Below are 19314 nucleotides of genomic sequence, written 5' to 3'. Positions count from 1 at the left end.
CTTGGTGATTGCCAAGGATTTACGACTCTTAACAGTGTTATAAAGACTACAGCTCAGTTGGATTCTATTTTTCACCTACATAGCTCTTTTGAATTGTTCCATTTTACCATATTATCTTAAATACAATACGAATACAGTTTAAAGCTTGGAATGCCTTAACGCTAAACAGCCATTCCAAAATTTTTCTTCAGCTGTTTGTTACTTCAGAAAACAGTCCAAAAAGGAATCACAATCCAATGAATCCAGAATCCAGTGTTTGGAGCTTTTTTTTGTTTATTATTTGTTTTCATTATTTTTTGTTTGTTTTTAAAAAACATACATACATACAGTTTGTCTACAACACAATGTAACTCACACGCCACAAAGCAGATCTTCACATCTGAAGATTCTGCAATTGAGTGTCATCCACCACTTCTGATATTCCACGCTACTGCTATGCTAGGGTACTCCTGAAAGTTAAAATATTTTGTTAATCATAGCACAAAAGCAAAGCTGCTGAACAGTCATAATGACTTACAGTAGAGCACGTGAACTCATGCACACAGCTGTCTGAAACATCACAGAGCAGGCCGCAGTACACTGCTCATATTTCCCCTGCTGACAGATATGACCAACCTGGGACAGAAGCAGAATCATTTAGAAGACCCAAACACTCATGAAGCTTATCACCTGAAAGAGGCTAGGAAGGAATTCCTGCAACTATACATTCAGTCTGTGAGTTGGCAGAATACTCACGGTGACCTACGCGCTATTTGCTCAGCACAAGAAACATTATCACGGTTCATAATGTTTGCAAAATGAAATTCTCTCTTGTAGGGTAAATCAAGTGATAAGAAGCAATACAGTCTTCCCTTTGTTATACAGTTACATTATAAATGCTGCTATCATTCCCCCTCAAAATTACACAGCTCAAGTATGGGCTGGCATAATTGGCTTCAGAAGAACACTTCTGCAAACTTCTGTTTATTCAGATAAACAACTCACAAATGTTTCGGGTGACAAGTGAAAAATCGAGTGAAAGGCTGAAAAGGATCACCTGGATGTCAAAGAGAAGAGCTCCAAAGAGACTAAGAAAAGGAATACATAGCAAGAATTTTGCTCTCAAAAGAATTAGTGCAACTAAGTACTGACTTTGCAAGCTATTATGCCAGCTTGAATTTTGGTGCATTTAATTACAGTCCTCTATATGCAAGAGGCTTCTCTGTAGTCCTGCAGAGATAAGTATACAATAAAAAAATAACAACTTGCCAAAGCATAATAAGTAAAAGCTCAGAAGCTGTACTCTTGTCTATAATCAGAGTCACATTGTTACACTTTTTCTATTCATGTCACAACGCTTCTCTATTATTCCTCAAGTCTTTATACAGCCATAGAAAGAAAAGAACAGCAACGAAGGGTGACTACAGCCCTTCTGCCCTCCAAATGCACAATGTAATTTGGGATCAGTAAGGGAGCATTAAAAGATGACAAAGAACTCCAGCTGCCAGGCTATACTATCTAGGGAAGGAGGGAAAATAGGGTCTTTCCAGAACAGAATGAATTCTACTGCTAGCGGAGTGAAAGAGACCCATACAAGAAAGTACCATGTGAGAACATCCATTAGGGACGGAGAGGCATTTACAGAACTTTAAGAGTGGGTAAGGATAAAACAAGATGTTGCAACGTAGAGATGAACACATCATCTCCAGCCCAATTTCAAGTCCATCACCCAGCTCCCGGATTATGTCAGTCTCCAAACCACAGAACAGTAGAAAGGAATACAGGAAGGGTAAGACAGAAACAAATTAAAACGCACTACTTTATGGAGTTAAGAAATAAATACAGAAATATAATTTCATAGCATGAGGAAAGAGTGGATGAAATGAGAGCTTGAGAAACTGAAGATGTTTATTGAAGAGATTCAACGAGGTATTTCAATGCAACTGAACAAGAGGAAAAATAGAGATGACAGGAAAAAACGCCATACCCAGCCGTTAGCAGCATCACTATTGAGGAAAAGTTTTTAAAAAAACATCACTTACACCAAGGAGCTTTTCCACTCAAGGATATTTCTTTGTTAACATAACTTTGGAACTTTGTTTCAACTCTCCCTCCATCATATACTTGATTTTTGTTTCTCACAAAGGTAAAGGCTAGCACAAAAATACCACAGGTGAATTAATATAGAGATGGAGAAAAAATAAAATTTCCAAGATTTATTAAGAGAGTATTCTTTCATTTTCAATAATAAAGCAAGTCCATCAGATGATCTAGCTGCTTTGAAAGTTTTCATTAGTACTGCTAAAACAATAAATATTTTCCCATAAAACCTGTTGCTTTCTAGGCTGAACCATTTTGAAAGAATTTCTACCAGCTCCAGCCACAACTCTGATGTGCTCCCATGGACTACACTATGAAAAAGATGGTGAATCCAGATTTATTCATACTGTAACATCCAATTTGTAATTGAATTGGGATACGCGGCTGAGGCAGGACTGCATGCTAAATACAGATCTGCTGAGGAAAATTTAGTAAATTTCTCTAGACTCAGATAATTTGTGCATACAGATGAATATGCTTGCCTTTTGTTTTATTTTTAATAGCTACAGTTAATTTTTTTAGGCTAGCCAAATGTTTCCTATCTTACAGATAAAGAGCGCTTTAACACTGTCAAAACAATAGCTAATTATTTGCCAGTGAAGACTCTGCTGCGTATAATGTTCAAGAACATTTGCTGGGACAACACTATCATATGAATACAAAAGTCCTGTCACTGTGACCTGACTCACCCCACATCGCCCTGGAAAGGGCCAGCTTCAGAGCTCATAATTTTGCACACTGCAATAGGGATCAGAGAGAGAACAGGGAGAAGGAAATAAGACATGCCACGAGACATCAGCAAGAGGGCTGAAAAGCATCTGCTTGTCCTGTATATCCTTGGATGTAAACCAGTCCTACTGCTGCAGGCTATTTCATTTGAGGCCATTAAAAATAATAATACAGTGATTAAACACAGCACAGAGTCACATTTCACCTGCTTAGCAGCTGATTACTACTGTTTCAAAGACTGCCAAATATTTAACACAAGTCTGCTTGCCTCTAAATAGGTCCAGTTTTTGTTATTTTTTTAGAATCATACACCATAAAGAAAGTTAGATGAAAACATTAAGTATCAGCTAAACCTTATTCCCACCAGTATTAATATATTCGTTGAATCACATTTTGAATTATTTTCCAATCTATTTAAGTTTATTTGAGAATAAGAGCCAAATTTTTTACCATCTGGAAATTTTTGGATAACAGGTTTTAAGCTCATGCTCTTGCTAAGGGTTGGCTGCACACACCTGCCAAGAAAAGCTAGCTTTTCTCATAAATAAAAACCAACTCTATTTAAAACCATAATTTAAATACACAGGCTTTTTCATTCCCACTGATCTTCAAATTCCCATAATATATTAAAAGACAAACTCCTAAAACCTTTACTATCAAGATACACCAAGTAAGCACAGTCTGCTTATAAATTCACTGTTTCTATCAATCAAAAGTTGTCTTTAAACAGGAAGTAAGCCAGTCCAAAGTGGACACAAAAAGCTTTACAACGCACACAACCTCCCATACACACTACAGCAAAATGAAGAGCCTACAAAAGCAGCAACACAAAATACCATTTCTGTTTTGTGCTGCACAGGAGCTATACCTGAAGTAGTAAAGAACATCTCTGCTCTACTTCACCTGGAAGCACCTGACTCAGCCACTGCTTAAAGACACTGCACTGGAACCCATGCTCTCTTCATTTCTGTTCATACATTATTCAGCTCCTATTCAAGATGTCTGCTCCACTTGCAAGCTTGGAAGTGGTCTTTGCATTTATTTAATATTTACACTGTAATTTGCAAACATTTGGATCTCCTTTGGAGAGAAACACTGGGTTTCACCTGTGCACCACAGCTGAAATTTCTTGGAAAGTATACATGAAAGAATATCACTTGTCACTGAAGAGGCAGAAAGATGCATCCTCCAGGACAGCTTTCATCTACTTAGCAGGTGCACAGCTATCATTATCTGGTATGTCAACAGGCTGAATGCCCAGAAAGGATTTTTTTTTTTTTCTCCTGTACTTATTATGAGGAAAACCTGCAGTGGGCCCACATCACAGTAGAACTGGCTGTCAGGGGTTAAATCCATGGAACATTTACATCATTCACACCTACAAGCCAAGCCATAATCACTTGAGAGAAGGGATAGGTTGACCTGGAGTGCAAGTGCCCAGGGGCTGGCAGGGGACTGCTGGGCTCCTCTGCTAGAATTAGCCAGGCTGAACTGCACTGGACATTGCTGGACCCAGCAAGCAACCTGGTGGTGCACCTAGGAAACACACTTAAGAGAGGACAGTAGATTGAAAGGCAAAGAAAAGTGTGGGAAATGAGAGAGAAACATCCCTGTGGACACCAAGGTCAGTGCAGAAGGAGGGCAGGAGGTGCTCTAGACACCAAGTGGAAGCTTCCCTGCAGCTCATGCAGAAGTCTGGTGGAAGATGCTGTCCCCCTGAGCAAAAAGACTCCACAGGGAACACAGTGACTATGCCCTGAAGGACTGCATCCCACGGAATAAATGCCTGATGGAATAGGAAATTGTGAGGAATAGGAATAAGTGGCAGAGAGGAGCTGCTGTGGACTGATCACATCCCCATTCCTCATTACCCTTTGAACACTGCAGGGTAGAGTAGTAAGGAGGGAAGGAGTGCAGCCTAGTTGGAGAAAGGAGTGAGGTATAGAGAGGTATTTCAAGTTTTGTTTCTCACTATCCAACTCTAATTTATTTCATTGCTAATGAAAATACTTTTCCTCAAGTCAAGTCTGCTTTGCTTACAATGGTAAGTAGTAAGCAAACTCCTCGCCCATATTTCAACTTTTCTATCCTTTTTCTTCCCTCTGTCCTGCTGAGGACTGGGGAATGAGTGTGCAGCTGGGAGAGCACCTGACAGCCAGCCAGGTCAACCCCACACAGGGGATGAACAACAAAGCTGTTCTGCATTTAAAAAAAGACATTATCAACTGCCATAAAGCATCCTTTCTGTCTTTCATACAGAAATACGTTTTTCCATAGCTCAAGGAAGAATGTCAGATAAGACAGCATAACAGTTTACCTGGCCATAAAATAATTCCAGCTCAACTCTTGGGAATACCACTCCTCAAGCTATTTTTATTGCTAAGAAATTTAAGAAAAATATCCCCGAGAGACAAGATGAATGTTCTACACACAAAAGAAGTGCACTATAGTATTGCACGCTATCATTCATATAAATCATTTGATGCTAACAATGAATTAAAACATCACTGTTTTCTGATATTCATCTGTTGCCAAAGTGAAATATCACAGGACTACAAATTGTGGTTGACCTACAGTTTTTGGGTTTCTCTTTCAATTGCAAAAACAGCAAAAGAGACTTGGTTAAGAGCTTGACTAAGTTACTCAAAAATTAATAAATTTCCAATAGAAAGTTGGCACTGTACATTGGGAAAATAAATAACAATTCCCAAGAGTATACCACTTGATTATACCAAAAACAGCAATGAAACCACATCACACACCTAAAATCATAGGAGAGTTACTACAAATGGTTCAATTCTGCATTAGTATTACCTGCAACTCTCGCTGCTAACATTAACTTTCGCACAATCAGCTCTGTCTACAGGGGGGGAAATTAACAAAGAAACAAAAATACTTCACTCCTATTTAACTGTCAAACAAAGTACACTGCCAGCAAGTCATCATTCAAGTTTAAGTTCATCAATAACATTTTCTCTCACTTTTATTAAACCATCAAATGAGCTTGGTCATTGTGGGTGATTCAAGGTTGCTAAATAGACTGAAGCATGTGCCTACAGGAAAGTTATCTGTGAAAGTCCCAATGCCTACTGGGAAGTTCCTTTTTTTCCCCCCTGAAGCCATTTATTCTTTGTAGATTAGATAAGAAACACTGACATGAGATTTTAAGAACATAGATACAGGAATGATGGTGAGACATCAACTGACAGTATTTTCCACTTTTCTTTTGCAAAGTGCTAAGAAGTTGAGAGTATAATTTTGAATCTCAATTTGTCATAAGTAAAATGAATTTTAAAACACATTCATTGAAAGGAAAACTACTAAAGAATTCATAGCAAGTTATAAACAATTCAAGACCTCCATGACAGAAAATCAGAATAACTAAAATGAATGTTAGTTAGCTACACAGATTTGTTTTCAAATATTCAATTCCAGGTTTTCATTTCAGCTACTAGAAAGACCATAATCTCATTTATTTGCTCTCTGAGTTAGAAATGGAGAAGCAGCAACTAATGTTTTACAAAGTAGTATATCTGACAGATTTGACAAAAATTTGCATAGACTCTGCTGCTATCAGTGGTAATATAATTTCATCAGTTCTTTATTTAGGGGGACTTGTTCTCCTTCCAGAAAGTACAGACTTTGTTATCGCTTTGCTACCTTTAAAACTGCAGTGAAAAAAAATATTTTCCTTTATATATGAAGAGACTTAGGTCATACAGGTCAAGTAAATATTAGTTTTACTACAGCTTGGAGCAGAAATTGATTTCAGTAGTCTGCACTGTGTGTTCTGTGAATTGCTTTAAAAGTATTCTGTGTTGCAGCATACTAAACCAGCTAAGGACCGTTTAAAGCAATCTGAAGCTTAAAGTGATTGAGTGATACCTTTCCTGCACTAGAACAGCACATCTGAAAGAAAATAAAATAAGTGATAATACAGGCTTTGCTCCACAAAGCCATGAAACATGGCATGACACTCTCCATCCAAGGAAGGTAGCCTTGAAGCATGGGTGTGAGGATGGACATGCAGCTCAGACTCGATTCTCCAAAGTGCCAGGCTCAAACCAGCCACAAGCACAAGTGGGGACACGCAGGGACAGGACCTGTCAGATCATCCCACACATGTTGTCTCCTTATGAAGTTATCCTTAACTAAAAACTCGGTATTCTCCCCTTTTAGATAGTTTACTAGCACAATGGAAAGCATGTGATCTTCTACTAAGATGATCAGTCATAGTTACAGTATCTGCCCAGCCCACTTTGCATTCCAGGCATAAAACATAACATTGCATCTACATGCTGTAAATTAGCACATCTCAGGCCCTAATTTCAAGTTGATCACACCCAGAACAGCTAAGCAAGCCTGAATAATATTTTATAGCAATGAAAAAAGAAAAGTTTCTTAGGCTCATTATGAAATCCACAATTAGAAAAAGACAGCTAAAACCCTCCTGCTGTAATCCATAGAGATGATAGTGAATGTCAAACACTACATGAAGTCATCAGTGAGCTCCATACCAGGCTTGGTCTGAGTAGACAGGAAAGCTGCGGGCTGTTGTTCCACACTGCAGAGGCTCAGCCACCACCCCTCTGCTTCTGAATTTCAGAAGAGAGCCTTTTAACTGTACTTTTTGCTGCTCTTCTGAACGCAGATCACAATTCCTCTTCACCTTGTAAAACAAGTGCACATTTCTCTGCTGGAAGGGTCGGTGAGGGAACTGCTCCGGCTCGCATTCTCAGCCGCCCGCTTGCTGACAATCACAATGCACTCCACCCAGACGCCGCACAAATTAGGTCACATAGCAGAGCATATTCTTGCCAATTCCTGCCTATTCATAAGGGACCACAACAGGAAGCATACGGAGCCCTCCAGTTAAGGGTCAGAACATTTCAGTGAAAACATAAAAGTGAACCAACATCAGATTATTCACATTTTCTCCATACGGCAAGAGTGAGTCATGGGCACTGCCGCAGCCGACAATGCAAAGGGGCACAGACTTCATCCAACTGCAAAAACTTCCCCTATGGCCTGGAGAAGTGACTGGGTTACAGGAAAACAGAAAAATTTATCCACTTTTTCAGCGTACATATGCATGCAGTAATCCAATGTACATGGGAAGAAGAGAGCTAAAAAAAAATTCCTTAAAAACAGTTCACATGGAGACTCAAAATATAACTAGGTAATACAAAAATGATCTGATCTTGTGTGCTTCATCTAAAACTACACTGTATTTCAAAACGCATTTGGCATCGTCTGTTGCCAAGAAGGAAATATACAGTTTCCATGTGTTCAAGAACTAGAGTTGTTTTAAATGAAACAAATTTGATCCTTCAGCATAACTCTGCTAAGCAAACTGATCAACCCAGGGCTTCACAACTGCTCACGGTAACATGAGCAATACAGTAAATATTATTTTTACTATTGTAGCAGCTTATGGCCTCATGATAAAACAATTTCAAGCTGCCATCAGTGCAAGTATCTTGTGAGAACACAGATAAATTCCTTCCCACCTGACAGGAAGTTATTAATTCATAATCTAGCATTCCTAGGATTTCCAAAGGGAGGCTGTGGGAGCAAGAAGGAATACCCAACTGTTAACAGAAGATAAATGCACAATTAAAAACAAAAACAAACAAAAAAAACCCCACCACCAAGCACTGTTGAACTATGGTTAAACTCCTATGAAAAGATAACAGAGTGGGGAGTACTGAACAACCGAACGCTCACATAAAGCATAAACTGATCTCTTTTACTTCTGTTCACATCTTTATGAACAAGAAGTAACAAAGGTTATCCAACTATTGCAGAGTGCTACATGAGTTGGCATTTTATGGAAGCTGAGCCATAGGGCGATCCGTTCAGAAGGCTTCCAATAACCAGCAACTTTTTTCTACCTCCTTAATGTGGGTTAAGGAATCCCCCCTTCAAGTGGCAGGGTGACATTTACCTAGATAATGAGGCAATTAAGGTAAGAAAAAATAGTAACTTAATAGTAACTTAAAAAGAAAAATGATAGAAAACACTGCTAGGTATGTATAAATAAATATGAACACAGCATAGCCCAACAGCTTTCCTGGAACAATTTCAGAACTTTTCCTGAAAGAACATAAATCCTTTTCCATGGTATGGAACAGCAAAGAACAGTAGAGCCGTGCTCATGCCCCCTTCAGGTGGAGATCCAGCTCTGGCATAGCTGCTGCACTCACAGCACTGACCTGAGAGCTTTCCAGTTTTTAGGAGATCGAACCTCCGTACACAAATAAGGACATCCCTCTACATGAGCTAAAATAGTATTTAGTATGTTTCCAACTCAAACATAACATGCTCATTTTAAAGATCGGACGCTACAGTTTTCACTACAGGGTTCCCTGCATTGTTTTCCAAAGCATTTAACACTACTTAAGAGGCCACATTAGAAGTACTTCTGGTTTTGACAAATTCCAAAATGAAGCAAGCCACTCCCATTCAAAGGACAAGAGCCGACGGCCTTATGACAATCTCAGTTTGGATAAGCAATGCTTACATAAACAAGGGGACAGGAGAACATTAGGCAGTTGTTAATACTGTCCATGCAACCAAGAAATGACGAGCAGGTTCGAGTCAGGTTTGGAGCAGAGGAAGAAAGCCTCCCCCTTTTTTTCTATGGTGTTCAGCTTCAGAGGACGGAAAATTTTTATCCAGTGAGACTTCACCTGAACTAACTCATCTACACGCATACGTTTTTCCAGATAAGAACTTCCATCTCTCTGCTCCCAGCCCCCACCACATCTCACATAGCTGTGTTTCTTGCCATTCAGGAAATCCATAGCATTTGAACAAACAAACCAACAAGACCAGAGCTGCACCTCTGCCAACGCTGCAAAATTTACAAGCTAATAAATAACTCCTAAACCTTCTGGCCAAAGAGCTGCCTGCACACAAGGTGTGCATAAACTTCTCTAAACGTCTCCCTATTTACATTCTGTATTTATGTGAATGCTTACGAGTGTGAAGAAGAAATAAATACACCACTAACAACTTTTTTTTTACCCTTCCCCCCACACACACATATTTCTAGTACTGAATTACTAAAAATTCACTCTTCCCTTGTTTGGAGAAAGATCGCTTCTTGACCCTGCACAGAGACTTCACCTTTCACTTTCAGTTTTTTCTTCTCTAGTCTTTTCTTCCATGCCTCTCTCCTTCTACCTTTTCTTTTTCTCTGCTTACTTCTCAATTATCTAAAGTCACAAGTCTGTCAAAGCCTCATAACATGTAGTGGAAAAGAGTGAACAGACAATAGTGAATTTGAAAACATCAGTCTCTCAGAAAGCAAGTTTACAGCCCTCCACTTTATGAAAAGTTTACAACATTGCTGTACAGGAAGTTTCTTAGAAAAAGACCTGATGTTTGATGACAAAACAATTCCAGTTGCAATATACCAGCCAGGACATATATGCTTTTAAAAACAGTGGGCTCTCAGCTCATAGAGAACTATGCTGGCCTTAAGAAACGGTCACTAAGCATTTTGTGCTCAAGCATATAGAGCATACCGACAAATGAGGAGCTGGTCTTAACACTGAAAGTTTCACACACCAGCCTAGCCCCAGTTAGGACAGGAACCATCCAAGAAATCCAACATGCACAAAAACATCACTTTATTTTATCTGCATACAAAAGAAATCAACTGAAGTTGAACCTCTTTAGCAGGATGAATACACAGATTTTGAAGAACACCAGATAACTGCAATGTAACAAGTTCTCCAGAGTCACTGTGAAAAGCCACCTTACTCACTTCACACAGTTTTCTCAACATTTTCAAGAGTTCTAACAGTTCAGACTGGGCCATAAAGGAAAAGTTTCTGATCTCAGCTCAACTGGCATAAATCCAAACACGCTTCATTGTTATAAAAGCTAGCTCATGTAAGACCAGAGACTCAGCCTATCATTTTATTTATTTCAAATTAGCCATTTTGTCACTATGTCTCAAGATGTTTTTCTTTTCTAGCTGTAAAAAAAACAAAACAAAAACAAAACACCATACTAGACTCCAGCTTTTGTACAACTACATATATCACACCAGAATTCAAGTTAAATGAAACTGACCAAAGTGGATTGGTCAGTTCTACATCAGCATAGTCCTAATATCAATTCAGAAAATAACCAGCCCTCATCTGACAACTACTGTCTCTAAAATGCATACTCTCAACTACTAAGAATCCCCAAATTCACTTCTACCATGCCAGCCTAGTTAGAATAATGCAATAGTTAACCCACAAAATTTCAGTAGGGATGGGTGGGACAGGATGGCCGAAAGAAAAGGAAAGGGAAACACTCCCAAATTCCTCTCCTCTTTGGCATCATGGCCCAAAAAATATTCCTTCTATGTTGCAGGAAATATTGCTCCCTTGAAATACTATCAAAATTAAACGAAGAAAAGCTCAGGGTTGAAGGAACTGTTGTAAGTACGTAGCATCAAAAGTCCCAGAATACACATTAAGCAGAACTATACAGAATAAAAGCATAATCAATACTGAAATCACCATAACAATGCATAGTTTAAGAAAAGTGCAGGCAAGTCTTTCAAGTAGGGAGCTGAATTGGCTGAAGAAATTGCATTTCATACATGAAAGGAAAAGCTGTGACAAGCATTAAGGAGCAGGTCCTGCAGCAGTAGCTGTTGAACAGCCATGGTTCTCAGTGCTTGCAGCAGAGCAGCAATCAAAACTAATAGAGACTATTAAAAGTCTTTTCCTTGAACTGCTTCCTGCCATACCTTCAACTACCTGCTCCCGCTATATCCAGCGAACCTCAACAAAGTCAGTAAAAGCAGCTTGTACAGAAGATAAGAACAGATCCATGTGGCTGGTGCTTTTACCCAGTACAGCCTTGAAAATACATTTAAGCACGCTCTTACCTAGCGGAGGATAACAGCTCTGCATGGCAGTGTCCCGTGGCACAGCAACCTTGTACTTTTTCCACGCAGTTTTTTTGGCTGTTTGAACACTCATGATGAAGCTCGCTCTTTGAATAACAGGAAAGTGAAGATGGAGAGGAAGCGCACACTAATACCCACAACAAGAACAGCATGCCGGGATCTGAGGGGGAGGGAAGCATTGGTTTTCCTCAGAGGGTTTGACACGTTCAGTTACACAGCGACTGACAAATCAAACAGGAAACAAACCTTTAAGAAGAAAAAAAACTGTGCACAAACGAGTAAGTTTCGACCAAATTAAAGTTTCTCCTATTTAAAAACAAACAAACCTACTGCTTTGCTGCTCCTTATGAAAACAGAAGAACACTCAAACTTTCAAGCATTGGCAAGTTACAGCCTACATTCAGAGAACAGGAAAGAAGATGGCAACTTTTTCTGTTCAAATCAAACTGACTGGTCAAATAGCATATTTACTTGAAGAATCCTGAAAGTTTTAGCATTTGCTTTGCAAAAAACTTGCAATATTACCTTAGCACTTTTACCACATGCTTGATAGAACGTGGAACCACAGCCAACCTGCAAGGTGAGTAGTCATCATTCAGCTGTACTTCAAAATGGCGCGAGAAAATTTTGTCACAAGACTTCAGCATAAAAATTCTACACAAGCCTCCGTATCAAGGCAAAAAAACCCACAAACTTGAGTAGTATGCAGGTACCACTGTCCAGTAATTCCAAATAAGCAAAGCAGGAGGTTCATAAGGTCAGGCTATGACAGAAGAGTTATTTTACAGAGGGCCTTTAAACTGTTTATCATCAGTATAGAAGGGGAATCTAATCCATCGACCTTCAACATCCTGTTTCAATGTTATAATCAGATGGAGAGAACTTGCAATTCTATTGTTTTGAAAATCACACCATTCTAAACTACACGTTCGGATACTGAGTTGTACAGGATTCCAGCAGTCACAAAAAAAGTAATGCAAGAGAAGACTAAACACAGAAGCACAAGTATCACATTCAAAGAGGAGCTATACATGAATGAATTGGTTTCTGCAGCAGAAAAGCAGATGCTATTTCATTTGTCTGTATTGGTGTATTATGCAATAAGAACAGTTCTCATAAGCAGCTTGTGTGACACAGTTCACCATATCACATACCTGACAGACACAAGTGGGGGACAGGGGAAGAAAACACATAAAAGGAAAAATCTTGATTTTTATTTACTGGGGTTAGGAGTCAATCTTGCTTTGTTTTGTGGGATGTTTGGTTTGGTTTTCCCCCCCTTTTCCTCCAATTTTAAGAATTCCGCCAAATTGAAGACTGAAAAATGCATACAAAAAGAGTTTTGTTTCCATGAATAAAGACAATCATACATTCATGGGGCTAAATCAGGCTTTTGTGTCCGAACGTTCCCATGGAACATGCAAGCAAAGACAACCACGAAAACACTGCTTTAAATCTAGGATTCCTATTTTAGAGACAAACCAAAAATAATTTATTTTGCCATAGCAAATACAAATCTAAACTTTATATTGTACTTAAAAAGCACAAGACAGAGGCACTACCAATTCTACCAAGTATACAATTAGCAGCCAGCCATGCATGCATGCCAGAAGCATTACCAACCCAACAGCCCCGCATTCCTTAGGAGAGCCCTCCTGTCAATCCAATACACCATCTCACTACTGCAGACTGTCTCTGCCTCTCCCCTCACAAGGCCCATAACTCAAATTAAGACCTCCTCCAACAGGCACACGAAGGATATGCTAAGTAGCAGAATGGTCAATTCCTGAAGCAACACTTCAAGCTTTCCCACTCCTTAACAAAGGAGTGCAGCCTGTGAGGGCAGTTAGACCCACACCATGCCTGAGCCTCTCTCTCTTTAACTACAGCATTAAGATATTAGAGGCATTGAGGGATACTATTAATTCAACCCGCACTCTGGAGCTTTGACTGCCACTGCCAATTACATACCATGTATAGGATAAATTGCTTTTTTATCTAATTGCAAATTTTACTCAAAAATCCAACATTTCAATAAAAACCTTCAATAGATAAAAATATTTATTACCTTAATAAAGTATTGAGGGTGACAAGTTTTGGGAGGGATAGTTTCTCTGCAATTTAAAACAAAACATGTCTTGCCTAGACAAAAACAGAACTAACAATATGAATTTTCATATCAGAAATTATCTACAAAGTTAACTTTAGGAAGGCTTTTTTTTTTTAATGCTGAGTTTTAGAAAGTGAGGGTATGACTTCTGCCAAAATCTGCAATATTGGGTGTGAAATTCATGCATTCACCACAAAAGCTGATAAGCAAGAAAGAAATGGGAGCTCTAGGGGAAAGCAATTGAAGAAGGCAAAAGAGATTATTTCAAAAAAAACCTCAAGAGTTCTACACACTCGCACATACTATCCATAAACACTTCATTCATGAGAAGGTCTATTCCTACTACTACTGAATTCAATAGGCCATTTGTTTCGCAGTTCTCTGCCTAGAGTACGTGCTCTCTTTTATTCACATTGGTGTTGACAGCAGTAATCAAATTTTGTACATACCACCAACTCTATTATAGTTCAGCAATAGATGGCTGCCTGCCTAGTCTTCTTATCATCGTGTAAGATAAGAAAGACCAACCAAACAGACCAGCTGAAACTGCAATAATAAGCAAAAAGTAGAGTCAAGCCTATGTAAAAATACCTAATCAGTAGAAACCACACACTTACTTACCCATGCATTACAAATAATGAAGAACAAGGCTAGGCTCAACACAAGAACACTTTTAACAGTTTTCAGGACTGCAGCTTAGAGGGCAACTCAGGTCTTAGAGAAGGCCTGAATGCCACATTTCCTACACAAACTACACAGGAATTGGGAAGAAAGAAAGCACAGCACTGGGAAAAGAGAAGAGGAAAGAAGAAAAAAAAAGATAATTCATCCATTCATTTGAAGATGAACTCAGAAATACCTAAGACCACTTCTCTATCCCATCTGAGAACAACATGAGCACTAGGTTCAAAGTGAAATTAAAGTTGCAAGCAATAATTGGAGCAGAGAGTAACATCCTTTAATTACAAAAAAATCCCCTTTAAGCAATGAAACCATCTACAGTGAGATGGGTTTCCACTTCTTTGCCATCTGGTTCTGGGAGCATTTCAAGAGCCCCAAACTCTTTCACTTGGAGAAGAGGAAATAAGCTTCTTTTTCACTGCATCCATACTTCCAGCTGTGTTCCAAGTAGGCCCTGGTTAACTCCTCTGAACATCCACCCCTGCAGACAAGTTTGCAAAGAAAGGCTAGTTTTACAGAGAAGGGGAAAAAATAAAAAAAATTAAAAAATAAATTTAAAAAAAAAAAAGAAAGAAAAGGAGAAGAAAAACAACCAGAACTGAGACTGTTCCTTACCAAGAGAAGACAAAACAGATAAGGAGTTCCTTATTCTTCCTAGAGGAGGAGCACGCTTCTGCAGGGTTTCTGCACTACCTCTCTAGCTAGGCCCCTCCTAACACTGCTACAGCAAGCTTCTAGTTAAGTGCTATTCATGCTGTGTGACACTAACACCCCATAATTTTGTTCAGGATTTTTAATTTCACCACAACAACGTGACATTTTTCCACTGGCCTGACAAGCCACTGCTTTGAGTTAACAGGTGATCCAAAGCTGGATCTTCACCAAGGAAACAGAGATTAGAGGACAACAGTAAAGAGAAGGATGCTGAAAAAGCAACGACAAACTCAAACAGAAACTAATTTTTTGAGTCAATTTTGACAGAAACTGTTATTAGTTTAAGCTCTACTCTCTGGAAACCCAAAGCAACAGCAACTTCAGACTGAAACAAAGAGTTTTTAGCATCTCCATTGTAACCTTCTTTCACACAGCAGGTTCATATCAGCAAAAAGCACTCTTCTGAAAAGGGAATAGGGAGCACAGGAACTAGCACTGCCCTCACTACTGTAGGAAAGAAAGATGAGTTTGAGTATTGCAGCTGTGGTACAGAGAGCATACTGATACCATCACAGTTCTCACACACTGACAGCTCCAACACCAACCACTTCCAGCACACAGCATTCTAGTTATACGAGGTTTGACATACGTGGACAGCTCTTGTAAAACAGTACTTACATGGCAGTTGCAACTAATCAACAGGATTATCCCAGAGAAGGAAATATCAAGAATTTCAGATAAATATGACACCCTTGAGAGTAACTGAAAATACAGACTCTTTATCTTCAACATGGAGCTGTAGGGGGAGGTCTCTTTTTTCCTCTTGTACAGACACCAAAGGGATCATTTAAAATGTAAACTCAAGGCAAACTTCCGGAGCACATTAGTCTGTCAGATTTGTTTACATTGCAGTCATACCTGGGAAGCACAACCAGCACCACCCTTTCCACAAAGCACCCTGAGCCACCAGTTTCCAGCAGCACCAGAGGAGCCAGAGCAGATCAACAGGAGGCACAGGTGCCTTCTGCATTTTGCTTCTCATTCAAAATGCTGAGCACTCCTACTGAAAAGAAGGTTCCTTCCTATTTGCAGGCACCTTTATAAAAAGAATCACAGCCTGTGCCACACAGCTCAGTACTTGCACCCCAGTCAGTGTACAACACGTATTTCAGTAGGAGCCTTGTGCTTGCATGGAATAGTCACCCACTTTCTAAATGCCAGTTTCCGCCTCCAAAACTGAAACATCTCAAAACTTTCTTTGGAATTTCATACGGATTTTTCATCAGAAAGTGTCTTTTGATAACGTAGATTCTTTTAAATCTACATATAAAACGTTGGCTGGAAGAATGGCAAACCTGTAAAATTTCATTCTTAATTCAATGAATGAAAGTTGATTTTATTTTGAGTAGACTTCCACAGGTATCCCATTCTAGTCCACTTCAACTAAATGGTTTTATGACAACAAATGCTTGCCAAGGTGTGCATACCTGTAGAACAGTCCCAACAACAGTGTAAGAGCAAACAAGTACTCTGAAGTCTATAAGCTGATGCACAGAGAAGACAGAACCTACACAGAAGGAGCCTATTCCTTTCCTCTCTACCAATTACAGCAGTACCAACCAGCTTCTACTTTTTGGTTCCACATGCTAGGATGGATGAGTGGCTGAAAGCAACAGGTACAGCATACCTACATATGCACACTATATACACATATGCACTCCAAACAGCAGTAGACCTTACTAAGCCAAGAGCTGTTCCATGCCTGTCAGTGTTCAAGAGGCATTTGCATAAAGCACTCAATACCATGCTTTACCTTTTGGTTAGCTCTGAGGCTGTCAGGCAGTTGGACTACATGATTACTGAAGGTCCCTTCCAACGTTATTCTATAAACACAAACAAGCTCTCCCCAGGAAGGCATGCAAGGCTGTGCTGAGATGGTGGGTCAGCCTTGAGGCAGCAGAAAAGAGAAGGGCAAAGAAAGAAGCCCTTCTGGAACAGCACATGGCCCTCAGCTTGCCAAGGCCTTCGGGCCTCAACTAAGGAAGCCTCCATCAGCCAACTCTGCTTTCATCCTGAAAGCACAACCATACTCCTTGATCTCCTACAGCTGGGAAAAAGGAAAGGAGATGACTGGGTTTTAATTTATCCCAGGCACATTTCCACAGCAGTATTGGTCACGGCGATGATTGAGGGGATGGCAGTTAGCAAAGTGCCAGGAGTAACTGCACCATCAAACATCCCGAAGGTTGCTGGTTTTATTTTTATGCCCTTCAAGGACACTTGAGTGATCAGATAGTGCCCTGCAGGACATTAACTTTTCAATCATACCATTTAGAGCACATAATATTTATTTTTCCATTGCCACTGAGCGAGCATAAGTACACATTTTATTACCAGTCTTTGTAAAATTAGCATTAAATTTCTCCCACCCAGACAGTCTACTTCCCTCCCCATTTGTAACAACATATTTCATTCATTCTCTTCCAAAAAGGAAAGCCATGCAGAGAGGACAGCATTTTGCAGAGTTGTTCTGCCCGCTGCAGCACCTTCACCAAAGTGCTCGGGACTTCTACAGTAGCGACACAGTGGACAAATGGTTTAATTAACCTGGAAAGAAGGGAATTGCAGAAAGCACTAGGACTTCCTGGCCACTCCAAACCTTCCCTGAGCAGCAGAAATATTGTAAAGAGCTCCTCTCCCCAGAAGATAAGCCTGTCTCCTGACAAGGGCTCAGCAAAAGCATCTCTTTCCAAAATAGCACTGACTTTATCAGAGTCAAAAGAAAGACAAAAAAAATAGCATGCCAACTCAGCTCAGAGCAAAAAGGCAGTGCTGGATGCACAGAAGCTGGCACAACTACACAGCACAAAATAGAAGGCTTTCCTTTCATGAAAGACTCCTTTACCACAAAAGTACATCACCAATGTATGTTCCAGCTCAAACCTCTCTAAAGCCTTCAGCTAACTACAGGCTTACTGTACATCTTACTGATTTGCCCTAATAAAGGCCACTCACTGCTAAAAGCTTACACACCATCTCAGAGCCCTAGCCTCTGATCTCCTTTTAACAACAACTAACCACAAATCACTGTGTTTAAGGTTGCCAAGACTGCAACAAGGCCGGAGAGTACTCTTCAATAGATAACTCAGCATCAGACGTTTTGCTTGATATAACACAGTACAAAGATTGTATGATAAAATATTGTTGCACTGAAGTTGTCAGGAACTAGAAGTGTGTCATTAAAAGGACCATTAAAATGCATGGCCTTCTTTTTCCTCTCCTCCATACAACTGCAGCTGCAAGAAAAAGTGAGGTGAAACCACGTCCTTCATTAAACAATGAACATACTGGAACCTGCAAAGTAGCAGCCTGTTAGGCTAGCCCATGATCAAGGTCACTTTATGGAATGCCATCACACAGCCACTGTGCCATGCCAGTACTTGGCCACGAGGTCAGATGGGAGCAAAAAGCAAAGCAACAAAGGCCGTTAGCCTGTGTCATAGCCAAAGAGCAGAGAACTGAAGCTTCCGTAGGGCAGCTCTAAGCATATTGTTTCTGGATGCGCAAGGAAAGAAGACGAGGGTGGAAACAATGTACATGAAGTAGTTACCTAGAGGGAAAACAAAACAAAACAATCCTGTCTAAAAGTTACTGCACACACAAAGCCATGGGCAGAGATCCAGCAGCAGTGAGGACAGGCACACATCCTTTTCAAGCACAGTGCATCATCTCAAGCCACTCACCCCAGTTCCCAGGCAGCTCAGAGATCAGCCCATCCCATAGTGCATGACAACCAGGCCAGCTGACACCTCACCAAGTAGAAAAGCTCAGGCACACTGCACCAACTGCAGAAACGTGGTGGGAAGCAGCCACTGGACAATGAGGGATTCAATTCCGCAAGCCAGCAAAAGGCTGTGTTTATACTCTCTCTTGTTTTCAAGGACTACCAGCAAGCTCTTTGTACATATCTTTTGCAGCCTTCTGTCAGGTCAGATGGAAAACACTGGGCTCAGTTATTCAAGCTCAAGTGTGTGGAGGAGTAATTACCAAAGCTTCACTGGACAGAAGGATTGCATTCTTTTATTCTTCGCATGCCACCACCCACTAAGAAATCATAATAAAATTCCCTAGTAACCTCCAAAGC

At 40.0% G+C, this 19314-nt stretch overlaps 1 protein-coding gene across 5 annotated transcripts in view; it reads right to left on the bottom strand.

Moving 5' to 3' along the window:
* The window catches only part of UTRN (utrophin), a 356268-nt gene that overhangs the window by 313073 nt on the left and 23881 nt on the right, over positions 1–19314 (bottom strand). For 3 of the 5 annotated variants that reach the window (XM_085216960.1, XM_085216964.1, XM_085216965.1), the window contains exon 1: positions 11705–11813. The exons of the other annotated variants lie outside the window; for them this stretch is intronic. In XM_085216960.1, the coding sequence (XP_085073086.1) occupies positions 11705–11798 (94 nt within the window). In that variant the 5' untranslated portion in view covers positions 11799–11813. Of the gene's footprint in view, positions 1–11704; positions 11814–19314 lie in introns of those variants that run through there. 5 annotated transcript variants of the gene reach the window in all.

This window comes from Meleagris gallopavo, chromosome 2 (genome assembly GCF_905368555.1).
Source record: "Meleagris gallopavo chromosome 2, MGAL_WU_HG_1.1, whole genome shotgun sequence".
Lineage (NCBI taxonomy): Eukaryota > Metazoa > Chordata > Aves > Galliformes > Phasianidae > Meleagris > Meleagris gallopavo.
The sequence above is the reverse complement of the archived record's forward strand: the minus strand, read 5'-3'. Positions and strand labels throughout refer to the sequence as shown.